The sequence below is a fragment of the Lactuca saligna genome, chromosome 2, assembly GCF_052625555.1.
Source record: "Lactuca saligna cultivar CGN05327 chromosome 2, ASM5262555v1, whole genome shotgun sequence".
NCBI lineage: Eukaryota > Viridiplantae > Streptophyta > Magnoliopsida > Asterales > Asteraceae > Lactuca > Lactuca saligna.
Genome location: NC_136418.1, coordinates 72,705,555 through 72,721,796, shown reverse-complemented (window position 1 = coordinate 72,721,796; position 16,242 = coordinate 72,705,555). Strand labels below are relative to the sequence as shown.

Genomic DNA, 16,242 nt, shown 5'->3' with positions numbered 1-16,242 from the left:
TTTATGGGGGGGATACAAGTTGAATACAACAAGTTATAGTATCAATCACATGTGATTTATAACTTGCAACCAAAAAGGATTTTCTATACTTTTAACTACTTTGTCAACAAAACTGTTTTAAATAATTATCAAACGCATTTTCCATGTTAAATTGTTATTAACCTATTTTCAAACTATTTTTAAGCCTCTGTTCTTTTAAACTATATCTACACCAATATATATATATATATATATATATATATATATATATATATATATATATATATATATAAGTAAGACTTGAAGGACTTAGGACTGATAGCTCGCCTTACTTCTTGTTCTTGTTTGATTGTGGACTTAGGGTATACTGTTATCTGTCCGACTGTTGTTGAATTCTTAGTTATATATCATATATATATATATATATATATATATATATATATATATATATATATATATATATATGTGTGTGTGTGTGTGTGTGTGTGTGTTAGATATGAAAGTCTTCACTTAGTTCAATACCTTTGTAAATCAAAGGCATGCAATCCCACATTCTATTTAACTATAATAGGTACAGTTAAGATTACTGCTCATTACTCCTATCACTATGATGCTCACTATAATTACTACTATTATGAGTTAATACATGTTAAATACTATGCAAGGAGAACACGTTATACACTATACTAAAAAGTACATTATACTATAATATAAGAGAATACACTAATCCAGAATGTGACACACTATTCCTCTATACGGCACTCTACTATGCAAACACCGTGTAACCAGAGCTTCCCGGAGGGAGAGCAAACACTACATGTATAGATCTATACAGGACGGACACTATCACATCCCGACTGCTAACTACAGTTCGAGTTGACTAAGCCCAGGGGTGACAAAACATCACTACACTATGTATGACCGGGAAGGTCATCGGACACTCTATTATCACTCAGTTTGGTTACATGAGAGATCACATTCAGACCCAAATTAACGCACTAAGAATTAAAGGCTAAACTAACTTCCCGAAGTGCATATATATATATATATATATATATATATATATATATATATATATATATATATATATATATATATATATATTACTAACTGGAGTTTGCATCACTACTATATCCAGCCGTCAGTAAAACTGTTGAGATAAGATATTATCTTTCCTTATCTACTTTACATGAATTAAATCTATAACTATATTTTTATAACTGAAAGTCTCATTGGGAAAACTTTTACACACTCAAAGGATCAAACTTACAAATATTCAAGTCTGGAAAATATAGGATTTTCTAGGGATTCATAGTATTTTCAAAACCTTGATAATAGCTATTATATTACATGATTGTAAACACTTTTATACAAGCAACGACACTAAATTCTTACGAACTCACCAACTTTATGCTGATACTCGTTTTCAAAATAACTTGTATTCTCAGGTCAAAAATAGACAGGTACTGATGTAACTTTTGAGAAGATGGAGCACATACAAGACCCATCTTTTATTTTTGTTTATACTTTTGGTGTCTATCAAACTGTACAGAACACGCTTGTATTACAATTACTATATTAATGCAATGGTTTTTGTCACTTTTTTTACTATTATGCATTGTTATGATACTCGTATTCTGCCATTCTCGGTTTTGGGGTGTAACAAAGCCGATTTGAGGAGTTGGGCCCAATTTAGAAAATTGGGCCATTGGAGGACTTTAATGGGCCTTAGTGAGTTTGGAAAGACTAGAAATGATTGGGCCTCGGCCATGGTCCAATTTAGATCAAAAGGGGTAAAGTAGTCATTTTACCCTTAGATGGATTCTCAGTTTTTGACTAAGTGTTTATATTGGTTATAATAGTCGGGGAGTCATTGGAGCAGCTGACAGAGATACCCTCGCCCGAGTTTTCAGCATCTAGTTGGAGAGGTGAGTTTTTCCTCCAGTAGGAACAGGTCTAAGGCACCAATGTCGGCCCGTTTATATAGTTGTAGTATGTCGGGGTAAGCCCGATGTCAGGTTTAGCCCGATGTAGTTTACATGTTTCCAGACTTCGGTACGATGTCGGGGTGGTCCCGAGAAGTCGCTATGTATGCCTGATGTCTATACGATTCATGCATGTTTATGTTATGTGTTATATGTTCCAGACTCCGGTCTGATGTTGCGCAAGCCCGATGCAGTACATGTGATTATGTTATATGTTCATGTTTATGTTATGCTCAGTTTATTCAGGACTCCGGTCCGATGTTGGGCGGGACCAAAGTTATTTCGAACTCCGATGCGATGTCGGGTGGGGCCCGATACCGTGGGCGAGGACCAAGTTATTCCATACTTCGGTCCAATGCCGGGAGGGGCTCGTTGCAGCGGGCAAGGCCCAATATTTGTTATATATGCTTTTGTATGGTATGTGGTAGTTTGGGGGAGCACACTAAGCTTCGTGCTTACAGTTTTCAATTTTGGTTTCAGGTACTTCGGTTCCAAAAGAGGAGCTCAAGAATATTGCAGTGCACACACCCTTTGTTCATTGTGGGATGTTTATACTCTGTTATGTTTAACAGATGTTATGATTTATTTTAGATGCATGACTTATAACTTTTATATGTCAAAAGATAATTATGGTTATATTACTGATTTAAAACGAAATTTTCAGACTGTATTTTTGGGATGTTTCGAGTTGGTATCAGAGCCTTGGTTTGAGGGATTCGGGCACACTTACGAGTGTGTCTGAACTCAAACTAACGAAGTGGTATAAATTTTTTCAAAAGAAAAGAGTTTTAGAAAAGCAAAAAGTTTTTTTTTTAAAGTAAAGAACTTTGAAAAGAGAAAAATGGTGTGGTACATGCAATCAGCCGAGCTCAAGTACGTACTCCCAAATTACCCATACAAGTTTATGTGATGTTATGTTATGAATATGAGAAGTGCATGCTAGAGTAGAGCTAAGGATCTAGGAAGAGATGCCTTATATGCCTATGGTATGTGCTTGTAGACTTGCACGCTAGTACGGACCAGTCAGTAATAGGATAGCATGTCTAGGTTATGCCTTATTGTATGAGCCTTTGAATTGCATGTACAGATTCCTAAGTATGGGATAGAACAGTATGATTGGATTATGTGCTTAGACTTTCCCTTTTTCTCAATGCTACTTGCTTTGTGCTTTGTGGGACTCTGACTGATGGGAGTTAGCCATTAGGTGAATACGTCAAGTCACATGTGATTAGGTTTGAATAATCTTAGAGTGCTGGATTTGGCCCTAGGGCAAGCCTAGGATGAGAGTAGTCCGGAGAGCAATAGTAGTAGTGAAAGGGACTTGGCAGAGTCGAGGCAATTCTCGAGGAAAGTACGGATAAATGTGGAAGGTAGTATGGGCCCGTACTACTGAAAGCAGAGGATCTGTACTCGATTCGAGAAGGGCTAAGATAAAACTGGGGAACTTGTAGTGAGTGTGTGATCCATCAATAGTGATGAGTATTTTGTTGATAGTTATGTGATGACTCATGCAGTATGGTGATGCTACAGGGTAGGCCAATGAGGAGTCAGGCTCGGGTTCAGGAGCCGAGCAGCTTGGGGAGCAGATGAGAGAGTTAGCATCAGCAGAGATTACACACAGTATCCTAGACCAGACTCCATGAATAGCTAAAGAAAGCCCTAAACTTCACATATGAAAGATTCTAGAAGAAAAGAGGTCAAGGTAACAGCTTGTTACCTCCAAAACGTGCCCAAACTGAAGTAGACTCTAGATCCACACGAAAACCTTGATGTTAGCCTCTTGATCTACAAGTTTCCTTCACAAAAATCCCTTTCTAAAGCTTCAAAACACTCTCCAAGCTCACACTCACAGAAATTAGGATTTCTAACTCTCAAGGGGTGATAGAGGACAGATGGAGGTGCTAATGGTCCAATATATACGATGCAAAAACCCTAAAATTCAGGGTTTACTCTGCCAGCTCCTACTCGTCGAGTCCCCCATGCCGACTCGTCGAGTCACTCATTAAATGACGTGTCCCGACCCGCTGCTACTCGACGAGTCACAGCGTCAACTCATCGAGTAAGCCTTAAAACATGAAATCTAATGGAATAATAATGATACCTGACGGTTGGGATGTTACAATCTCATTTCATAATGTATATACAAATCATAAAACAAAACAATACTTCTTCTATTCAGCATCACTTTGAATTGAAACTTGCTCAGATGACAAAACACTCTGGATGTATAGTTGCTCGAACAGAAATTAGCTTGGATCATCACTTTGCTTGTAGCCTAAGGATCATTTTTCTTGAACCATCAATCCTTCAAGGGATGGACCAAACATGTTAATTTCATTTCATTTATGGTGGTTAGTATCATCCCCTTATCCCACACCATCAAATAAAATGAATTCCACTAAATAAATAAAAAACTAGTAGTCAGAGTTGGGTATGTAGGTGTTTTAAATATGCTCCATGAGATATGATCATAAGTTGTTGTGGGTTTTTGGGCAATACAAATTATGTAGAGTATATTCATTTACTTCTACACCTTCTTCATTGTTTTTGTGGAAAAGGCATATCCTAAGACATTTGTCTTTTAAAATATTATCATGTAATATAATACAAGGGTGCATTGTATTTTTAATTTTTCTAGGAAGCATTATTTGTGCTAGCTGAACTATAGCCAATTAGTTTTTAGGATACCAAAATCTCGTTCCACATCCTTCTTATCCTTGTTGCCTTGAACCTTTTTTCTTATCACCGTTTTGATAGGTAAATGTTTTCACAAAATTTGCTCAATTGGGGTATATCTCATAGGCTAGATAATACTAATTCTTGCATATTGGTTTAAAAAGCGTGGTGTGCTCTGTTGCGATTATGTCTTAGAGACCGATGTGCATTGCGAGATGCGATTGCGAGCGAATTACGTTGGTATGCCGTACAAGTAGTAATTACTATATACATACATATACATATATATATATATATATGTGTGTGTGTGTGTGAGAGAGAGAGAGAGTGTGTGTGTGTGTGCGCTAAATTTAAGTAGACATCAAAATTCATGTTTACCGATAACTAACTAAAACACCATAAACATTAAACATATAAATGAAACCAAAATCTAATATTCCTTCCATATGCAAAGTGAATAAACTTGACATTAATTAGTCAAAACTCAAACCAATAACTAACTAAAACACCATAAATATTAAGAGAAGAAGAAAATGTTAAGCATGTTAGTGTTACATGTGGGATCAACAAATAGGAAGGTGGATCAAGAAAGAGGAGGGAAGATGAAGAGCCTACTTATCGATAATGACAAAGAGAAGAAAAAGATTTCCGTGTGATCGTGGTGTTGTGTCGGTTAGTTTTCTTATACGCAAGTCTCTAGGGTAGAAGTAGGGCCGACCAATAATTAAACAAATTTATTTCCATGGGCTTTATTATATTATAAGTATTTTCTATGTAAAATGGGCCACACACAGGATGTACCAAAGCCCAATATGTGCTTAGATGTGCACGCATCACCTCACATCATGTAGATCACTTCTCCCTAAACCTCTATTGCGCTTAGGCCATCGCAAAGCAATGCAAACTCGCAATGGTTGCAACAAGAGCACTTTTTTAAACCAAGTCTTGTATTGTACATCATTAACCATAAATGGACATTTTGGTGACCGTCCATGTAATTCATCATTGAACAATAGTGATTGGTCGGGTTACTCTTGATCGCCTCTCATGTGATTATCTCACCATGTTGTTGGGCAATTCCACCAAGTTCATTGTTTGCCATCAATGTTGCCAACATTCAAAGAAATCCGTGTTTAGGTTCATGTGTTAAGTACAAAAGTTGGATGTCATTGACAATCAATCTATGCAAATATTATTTTTAGTTAAAAGTGCATATGTGCACTTTTGTAATGGATTGAAACCATTTTCCCCACTCATCGTAGGGTAGTCTAAAAAATGCAAATTCTCATTCGATGTCATTAACTATTTGTATTAATAGTTCTCTTTGCAACCAAAATATTCTTCTGAAAATGTCAGCATTGCATATGAGATCCTCAGCAAATTAATCATGCAGAAGATGTTATGTGCAACTTCATGATCTTTGTCTACCCAAGTTATTATAATTATTGGTACGTTTGAACTTAAGGTATCATGAAAAAAGAAGTTATGTAGTTTGGGTAATTGTTGACAAAACATAAGTATTATGTGCATATCTATTATCAAATGAAGACTCGTCGTTTGATCTTGAAGATGAAAGTACACACATGTATTCTCTAATGAATCTATTCAGACTTATAAAATGTTCTATAGGGTTGAAATTAATAGATAATTGATAAAAGTTTCTTATAAAAACAAGAAGATTGGACATCTATTTATATTTTTTTTATAATTTCTTTAAATTAAAAAGAAAAGTAGGCATTGTAAAACTAGTTCTTCCTAACGTTTCGTTTCTCTTGATATGCTCTCCCTAATTTGGGCTTCTTTAATGTACTGGTATGTTGGTGATTTTAGTGTTATCAACATATTTTGGTGTAATTATTATTAATAATGAGATAGGTTGAGCTTCATCTACTAACCGAACTTGGAGATGTGAGGGTGCACACATGGTGTGATAATTATGAACTCGAGAATACGGGGGGTTTGGGGGCAACGCTCCTAGGTGAAGAGTTCCAAGGGGCTGCACCCCTTGGTGGGGTCTAGGGGCAACACCCTGAAACCTAAACAAATTTTACACGGCTCCATGCAATTTCCCGTCAAAACTCTTATGATGACATCTTGATGATGTAAGTGTTAGCTATGTCTACTAACGATAGTTTTTGGCGCCAAATCTGGAGGCAACCGACATAACTTATTTTCCCTCTAGTATAAGAACCTTTCTTTGGTCTAAAAAAGGGTTGGAACTCATATACATGAAAAGTATGTTTTTTTTCTCTCTATCTCTATAGAGCACAGAACAGCAATGTATATTTCTGTGTTTTGATTTTGAAAGTGGCCTGATTTTCAAAATTACATTTCTTAGATTATCCTAAATTGGATTTCGTGACATCCCAGACATAAGGGTCGAAATCATAGATTTTGGAAAATGATTGCAATCACAGTCATAGAAATTATCCAAGTTAATTGATATTCTAAGACCCCAATAATCTTACATGGTAAAGACATGGTGGGTCGGTCTTCCAACATGCATGTGTTATACTCCTTCACATGCCCCGTCTAGACTCCTTCATAAAGCCATACCCACCATCTTTAGACTTTAGGGTCCAAACTTGCAACAATCACCAACTTTTGACTAATGTGTTATACTAAACAAACCTCCGGATCCAGCATGAAATTTACTCTATAAATGATTTGATTTAATATGATATTTTTTATGATCAACTATTCTTATGATAGACTTGTTGCCTTCTGGTAATTTTGGTGATTAGCTTTAAAAAGAAATGATTCAAGATCCTCATTGGTCATCATCTTATAAATACATAAGAGAAAACAATTCATAAATGAAAGATAAACATTTGGTACATAATCAATCACCTTGCGAACAGGCAAACTAAAAAAATGAGCTTAGGTAATAGAGTTTGTGTTAAAATATCATAATTGCATCAGCGTTACATTGTGGGATCTAAAGCCAACAATATATGTCTTATCATATTTCAACAATTTATCAAATGGTCTCAGTGATGAGAATACAAGTTTACAATCCGAATTCCAAAATTCATCCCAACTCCAAGATGAGTTCAAATTCCGAAATACATTACAAGATGAGTGTTGAGTGTGAATGGGATCCTGATAGCAAATGAGATATTGAGTGTGCAAGAGATCCAAGTTGTGACTGGATGCGAACCAATGCGAATGATCGCAATGACTCACAGTCAATAAACGAATGCGAACAACGAAGTATAACGTTGCAAACAACTTGTGGATGCGAAAGCTATTTGGGTGCGAATTACATGGATGCGAATTGCTTTTTGGTCCCGGACAACTTACTGATTTCGAAGTACTTGCTGTTAGGTGCGAGGTTCTAAGTCGAAACAAACAGAAACTTGAAACATGAAACAATAAGTTTTGTTTAAATCCGTTGATTGGGATGGCATTTTATCCCCTATAAAATTTATAGGTTGTGTAGGTTAACATTTGAATCCATAATAATAATACTAATAATATCCGTGATTAGATTCAGATATTAAAATCCAGCAGGTAAAAGAAAGAAAACATTTAGTCGGTGGGTCCCCCCCAAGCATCATCTTTGAGATTCTGTCTGGAAAGTATGCGTTGCTTTCGGGCTGCTTCTTGTTCCTTGAGTTGTTTTTGGGTGAAACTTGTGGAAGGCAACTTGAGTCCCATTCCATGAGCAATTAACCTTTGGGCAGTTCTTGCTGATGTTTTTGGCCTTTGTCGAGGTGGCTCCAAATCTGTCAACATTTTTATAACCAAAACTGGCTCTCTTCAGAAACAAACATGTAAAACTGCTGCTTCGTTTTGTGGGTGGAATGGACCAATCTTTAAGGAATTTCATTTTTTCCATTTTCTCATTTTTCATGCCTTAAACAGTAGTATTTTCTAAATTAACTAAAAAAAAGAGTAAATTACTGAAATCGGCACTATGGTTTGGTCAAAATTGCACGTTTGGTCCCTAACTTTTTTTTTGCACTCGGATCATCCCAGTGGTTTGATTTTGTTGCGTCCATTTGGACGAAAAACGCAACAAAATCAAACCGCAGGGACGATCCGAGTGCAAAAAAAAAAAAGTTAGGGACCAAACGTGCAATTTTGACCAAACCATAAGGGCGATTTCAGTAATTTACTCTAAAAAAAATTATTTGTTTTGATCCCTGAGCATAGCTCATTTTTGCCCAAAAAGTTCTCTTCTTTTGACTTTTTGGTTTGGTCACTATTCAAAGTAAATTGCAACTTCCATCCCAGAGCAATTGTCTTTTTTACTTTGAAACGGGCCAAAAAACTTCAAAAAACAATCAAAATTGCAAGAGAACTACTTAGGACGAAAATTGGAAAAATCAAAGCATTGCTCAGGTACCAAAATTGTAATTTATAATCATACTTGGGTTTTAATAAAGTTTTAATTTATCAGTTTTGCAAATGCTAAAGACTATACCTCATTACCTCTTAAATAAAATATAATACAGAAGATTCATTCCATTCAATTCCAAACAAACAAACAGACCCTTTAGTCTTCATTGAAAAACTATGTTGGTTAATGTATGCACCTTAATCTCCTCACCCATGACCCATCGAAAAAACAAAAGCAAAATATTGTGGGTAAGAATTCAGAATTTTATAATTACCTTTTTCTGGAATGGAGCTTAGGAGTACATCATTCTCATCAAGTACACGAACTGTGAATGAACACTTAATCAACTTACATGCCTCAACAGCTGCAAAACCCAACATCACAATATCCTTAAATAACAACCACCATCCAACTTCCAAATTCCAAATTCAATTATGCTGCTCGCTCTAACCATATATACCATTCATCATGTAAAAGATGTGCAATGAATTAATCTGATAAGCTACATAAGTTTTTTTTTAACTTAATGAACAAAGATGTACTTAATAAAATAAGTCGAGGGAAAGCAGACTTTCCCCCATTGAGTCCTAAAATTTTCCCTTATTTATTTTTTTTCCTTCCATTCTATTTCCTCAAATCGATGCATAATGTAGCAAGCTTTTTTATGGCCGAATCTTCTAGACTTAATATAGAAATAACAACTTAATAGAGAAAGTCGGGGAATGGCTTGGTTGTACCAAAATCCCTTGTTTTCCAGAATTTTTCTAAGAAAAATGAAAATTCTGAAAACGTGTTTGGTTTATTATTTTTTCTAAAAATGTTCCACGTAAAGAGATATTTCCAATTTTCTAAATTACAATTTACAAGTAACTTGGAAAACTAACAATTATTGTTTTCCACACTTTCCCAATTCCAAAAGTTTTCTATAATATGATAAATATTGTACTATACTATTTAAAATAACAAAAAAAATAATGGAAAATGAAAACCAATAAAAAAATACTCATGCAAACATGTTTTCTAATTTATCTAAAATGGAAAATGAAAACTCAATCAAATGCGTTTTCTAAAAATTTTCTACTGAAAACTCCACTCTTTTTTGTGAAAACAGATTTCCGCAACCAAACACACCCTAAACTTTCCCCATAGAGTCTTAACCTATTACAAATTCTCCCTCATTTCTACCAATCGTTTCATCATTTTTCTCAAAATACTGTTAGAGAAATCATTTATCCAAACAACACTTAAGATAAAAGGAAAAAGAAATATATATATATATATATATATATTAAAACATTAATTAAGCATACCAATTGCTGGTGTTCTGAAGACAGCAAATGCAGTGGTATCATTAACCCAACGTATCACAAAATCATGAGAAACAAATTTGTCCAACAAATTCTCTAGCCCACTTGTACTCATATTTGCTTGGAAGCCTTCAAGAACAAGAGCATGTCGAGTACCATATTTTACTGAAATCATTAAAAAAAATGAAAAATAAGCTTGTTATGCATTATAACACTTTTTTTTTTAACTCACCTTAATGACTACTATATTTCCATCTCTTGATCAAACGTGGACACATGAATCAATGTTAAAACTGCATCGTTTCTTTTTTGGGTTAAATGCAAGAAACAGTAGCATACTTTCTGATCTATTTTAATTTGTGTATTATTCATTTTAGCATCCTAATTTCATTTAATTCAATTACAGCAGAGCAGCCCAAGGTTGAAAACTCCTTTTTGAAGTGTTTCATAATACTTGTGAAAAAATCTACCTAATCATATTCATAGCAGTTATTTTCTTTGAAAAATGTAGGGAATACTTTGTATTTGGATGAGATTGGTAGAGTTTTTTAAAGTACAATGAATGCTGTAATAGGAAGAAATGAAAACAGAATGCTATAGATATAATAACCAAATCAATAAAAGTAAAGCTTTTTGTTTTTGGTAAAAGTTTGATCAATTAAAATTCCTTTACTGAGAGAGGTAATTGATTAAGCAAAGCAATAAGGAAGTTACAGTCTCTTGTGGGTTGATGTCCTTGAGAAGTAGGCAATGTAAATGTAGTTTGATTTAGTGAATCATCATCTTGTATAGAAGAAGAAGATTGTTGTTGATCACTGTACAAATACAAGCCATGTTTTTCATATGAAAATGTGCCCCTCCCACGCCTTGCAGTAGGGAGGGGAGCTTCATCTTTTTTATCTTCAAGTCTCAGTTTTGATAAATTTACTTCTGCAGACAGCAACTCATCTGGAGCACGATCTGCAACAGCTTCCCAGTCTGCAAAATTCCATTCCCACAGTATAATATAATATAATACATACATCAATTCATAGCATAAAAACCAAGATAGAATCAACTTTAAAACCATCTCATGGCAATATTAACAAACATACTTGTTCTCATGTAAGCTTATGATACTACTACTAAACAACGACAAATGTTTGGTAGGATGGAATCATAATGGTTCATTCCGTTCCGTTGTTAGTTTTGTGTCAAGGAAGGAATGGAATGAACCGTTTTCTAAAGGAATGTAATTACTTTCGTTTTGTTTATTATCCATCACCTAGTTATTCCATCATGGAATGGAATGAAACACTGCATCATAGTGATAACTCATTTTTATTATATGTAAACTATAATAGACTAGAGCTGAACGTAATTAGTGTATTTACTTATAACGTAAAAAAACTCATTCCATTCCTACAAGCCAACCAAACATGATCATGGTATTAATTTCATATTTCCTTTCCCTATCACTGACAAATAAACCAAAAAGGTACAAGAAGCTAATTGTGTTTGCTATCATGTTGGAATCTACAGCTCTTTTAAATAAATAAATAAATAAATAAATAAATAAATATATATATAGATAAGTCTCTTGATTTATATGATTTTGCATGTCTTAAGCTACAGAGTAGCTTAATCTTCACTCCTGCTTTGGCCAGAATCATAGCACTAAGAAACCATGACTCTAGAATGTACAAAAACTCAATGTTCATAAGCTGACATGTAAATAATTAAGTGACCAAGTTCATACCATCTTCTGAATTGTCATTACATGAAGAAGCCTCATTATTTGAATGGTAGTCTTCTTTTGCCTCCATATTCATTGATTCACTGAAAAAGAGCCAGCATCAACATCAATGATCAAAAAACAGTGAAGCATTCTAACGCCAATGGGATTACAGGAAAAAAGTTTCACATATGTGTGCCCATGGATTATTTTATCAAGAAAGTAACAAAAACTGGAAAGGGTGAATATTTATAATGAAATTGTTAGATAATCACAATTATTAGATAACTAGCTTTGGTAATTAATTATTATACAGTTAAAGATACTCCTGATAGATGATTATTAGATGGTTATTTTAGCTATATGCCTATATCTTTATCCTTACATTTTTTAGTATAAATACATGTACAAGCTGCCATTATTAAATGACAGAATGCACAATATTTCTACACCTCACAGAAATGTTAGTTGTTAATAGGGATATTGACACAAAGCCCTAAAGTTTGTCAATTATTGACTGTTTTACCCTAAGTCCAGTTTTATGTGCATTAATGCCCGAAGTTTGCAAAGTTATTTCATTTATGCCAACTTGAATGTAAAACTAGTTACCATCCCATAATCCACATGGCAAGCCAACATGGCGTTAACGGGGAGTTTTGGGCTGACATGGCAATCCTGCGGTCCTTCCATTGTTGTTCACAGTTTAAGTCCCCAATTCTTACATTGCTATTCTAATCTCAACCTTTGATTCAGCACAGGCACATATAGAGCACACACACACACTACACAAATACAACAAACACTATACTAATCTTGCTCATTAAGGGGGTTTACCTATCCGCTATTGAATTCAACTGAATTGGCGTCTGAACTTGGGACCAAGGTTAGGGATCGTTCGTTTACTCTGAACTCGCCACCAAAATCTCGTAGATTTTCTCGTATTTTATAAGCCTGAGGAAAACGACGCCCCTGAAACATTTTGGGGTTTGTTTTTATCAAGAACTCCACGCCACCAAACATTTTGGGGTTTGTTTTCAACCAAACCAAATATAAAATCAAACCTGAGATCGAATAACAGGGGATGGATTGTTCCCGGCAGGTGCGTGTATGATGTGTTTCACCCCACAGGAATTCGAAGAACAGGGGCTGGATAGTTCCCCTTCTTCACTTCGAATCCAAGACTTTTTATGTGTGTCGCTCCCCCTCTTTTGAAATCGATCACATCTGCTGGGATCTTTTGAAGGAGAACAGGGGGTCCCCTCTTTTTCGAAGGTGGCCGGTGGCTGCCTATGGGGGTCGCCGAGAGCTTCGATGGAGGCAGACGCAGTTCAGTTGAAGGAGAGAAAAAAAAGGCGTACAAGGTTCGGCGTGTTTTTCCGCTTGCCATGTTTTATTATTATTATTATTATTATTATTATTATTATTATTATTATTAGACAAAACTGCATAAATGGTCCCTGTAGTTTACACAAAATTGCCACTTTGGTTCAAAAAAGTTTTGGCTAGCACCACAAGTCCAAAGTTTCCATTTTCTTGCATATTTGGTCCAATGGGTTAACTTCCGTTTGTTTCCCTCTGTTAAGTTATGTTTGACTAGTCAAATTAGGGGTATTTTGGTCATTCCCTATTTATGCCCTTTATTTTATATTAATAAAGGAGAGTTCGTATGTATGCATTGCCATACGGATAATATCGAGCCTAATTCACATTTATAGTCCTTAAAAACCATGAGTCGATACAATTTCCCTCCTCATTGACTGAGGATCAAGAACCCTAAACTGATTAACAAGGTTGATAGCTTCAATCAGGCGAGTTTCGTAGTGAATGCATATACCAATGTGGCACTTAAGGTTGTCAAGCACGTCATTCGACCCAAGGGTGGTTTATGGTACGTAATTTTGTTTTTGATCATTTTGTTGATTTTCTTACAAGAAATCATACCTTCTGAACTTTTTTTTTTTGCTCTTGTGTTGAAGATGGACACCCTACATTGTTTACCATCAAGCTACAGCATGGAGGTGAGTTCACAAAGTTTCCAAATGTCAACTACATTGAGGGTACTGTGACGTATGTAGATATGGTGGATATAGAAGAGTTTTCTATTCACGAGATGGATGCGATTATGAAAGGGTTAGGATACTCAGTTCCTCCAGTTATCTACTATCATTTTCGAGTGCCAAAGGGAGACATGCATTTTGGGCTACGGGCCCTAGGAAATGATGATGATGTCCTCAATCTTTCCCAGTATGTGAAGGAGCATAAACTGATAAGGGTTTACACTGAGCATGGTATTACTAACTTGCTTACTTACTTTATGGCTCCTAAACCTGTAAGAAAAGTTATTATTGAGCAATTAGAGGAGATCGATGAACATCAAACCCCCCAACTAATAACCAACCCAGTGGCATGCCACAAACATGCATACCACCTGTGATAGCAAATGAAGCTGCTTTAGCCTTGTCAATATCCCCTGAATATAATAAGAAAAGGGAATTTATCAAGGACAAACCATTGTCATCATGTATTAAGAAATTGGTGATGGATGATGTTAGTGTTGATAGGATTGGTGGGAATAAGGATGATGCAGATAATGAAATTGACCACGGATTTAATGAATTTGATGAGGAATGTAATGATATTAACCAGGATTTTAATGAATTTCATGAGGCATGTAATGATATTAACCAGGGATTTAATGAATTTGATGAGGCAGCTAATGACTTTGATATTGGATTGTACCAACAGATTTTACAGTCTAATGAACAGAATGTAGATGATGAGGTTCATGAAGGTGAGGAAAATACAGTTAATAAGGAAGTCACTGAAGAAGAGAATCATGACATAAATGAAATGAATGATGAGAATGTAGAGATGAGAGATTTTGCAGTTGATGATGGAAGTGAAGATAACATAGAGATTGATGAAGACAATACTGAAAGAAGTGATGAGAGTGAGGACAGTGATGATAGTGATTTCTGGGTGGATGAAGACAACATCATCCCTGATGTAGAAGTAGACATGAGGGATTTTTACATGAATATAGATCTTGAAGCAGAATTTCTTGAAAAAAGATTACCAAAGCATAGAGAGAATGACAGTGATGAGGTCAATGAAGAGTTGGATGTTATAGATAATGATCAATGGGATTCATTGGATGAGGGTTCTGATATAGATAGGAAAAGAAGAGCTGTAATAAAGGAATTGGGGAAGGAGACTAGGTGCTCTCAAGGTGAGATACACAAGGTAACTTTTAGGATAGGACAAAAATATAAAAATAAGAAGGAGTTAAAGGAAAAGATACAATTGCATGCACTGGAAACAAGAAGGAATATATTCTTTGTGAAAAACGACAAAATGAGGTTAAGGGCAATTTGTAAAGGAACTGTAGCCTTTAATGATGGTCATGTCGGTGAACCTACCCCTTGTCCTTGGGTGATACAAGGTTCTAGGTCGGATGTAAATAGTAATTGGTTCATAAAAACTTACAACGACGAACATAAATGCCTCCAGACAAGAAAAGTTAGATCTGCAACAGCAAAGTTTATCTCTAAGCAGATAATGGACCAGATTGAATCCAACCCAACAATCCTAGTCAGAGCTCTTCAAGAACAACTTCAAAAGGATTATCAAGTTGGATTCTCTATTCACAAGGTATTCAGGGCCAAATCAACTGCAAAAAAACTTGTCCAGGGTGATTACAAAAAGCAATATGATGTTCTTAGAGATTACATCCTGGAGTTGCAGTCTACTAATCCAGAAACCACTGTGAAGTTAGAGTTTGATTCAGAACCCAACCTAAGTGCTACCTCAAGAAGGTTTAAAAGGATGTACGTGTGTTTGGGTGGAATGAAAAAGGGCTTTAGAGCTTGCCTGAGGGATTTTCTAGGTTTTGATGGGGCATTTATGAAGGGCCCTTTCCCAGGACAAATTTTAACTGCAGTTGGGGTAGACTCCAACAATGGAATATACCCCCTAGCTTATTCCATTGTTGAGACTGAGAACACTGACAGTTGGAAGTGGTTTCTAGAGTGTATTGCAGATGATCTGGACCTATATGCAAACTCAAACTTCATATTTATAAGTGACAGACAAAAGGTTTGTAATTTGTTGTTTATATTTGACATATTTGGATGTGCTATATTAACTATGTTTTAATTCCTTTACAGGGATTGCAGACTGCCATTTCTCAGTTGTTCCCATGTGCTGAGCACAGGTTTTGCCTTAGTCATATACATG

General features: G+C 35.4%; 1 protein-coding gene across 1 annotated transcript; it reads right to left on the bottom strand.

Annotated features, from left to right (window-relative positions):
* Positions 1-8,019: 8,019 nt before the first annotated feature.
* On the bottom strand, positions 8,020-13,393 carry LOC145031070 (coiled-coil protein). The gene is made up of 7 exons (XM_078979543.1): positions 13,068-13,393; positions 12,841-12,975; positions 12,031-12,110; positions 11,007-11,270; positions 10,296-10,457; positions 9,260-9,349; positions 8,020-8,368 (listed from the first exon to the last, which is right to left on the bottom strand). The coding sequence occupies exons 3-7, from the start codon at positions 12,101-12,103 to the stop codon at positions 8,172-8,174; spliced, it is 786 nt and encodes a 261-aa protein (XP_078835669.1). The 5' UTR covers positions 12,104-12,110; positions 12,841-12,975; positions 13,068-13,393; the 3' UTR covers positions 8,020-8,171.
* Positions 13,394-16,242: the final 2,849 nt, after the last annotated feature.

Bases quoted from the DNA above. Each gene is read 5' to 3' on its own strand.
- LOC145031070 (XM_078979543.1), bottom strand. From the start codon at position 12,103: ATGAATATGGAGGCAAAAGAAGACTACCATTCAAATAATGAGGCTTCT. The intron at 10,458-11,006 runs GTAACTTCCTTA...TAATGATTTCAG, and splicing joins ACATCAACCCACAAGAGACT to TAAAATATGGTACTCGACAT. The intron at 8,369-9,259 runs GTAATTATAAAA...AAATGTTGACAG, and splicing joins AAGCTCCATTCCAGAAAAAG to ATTTGGAGCCACCTCGACAA.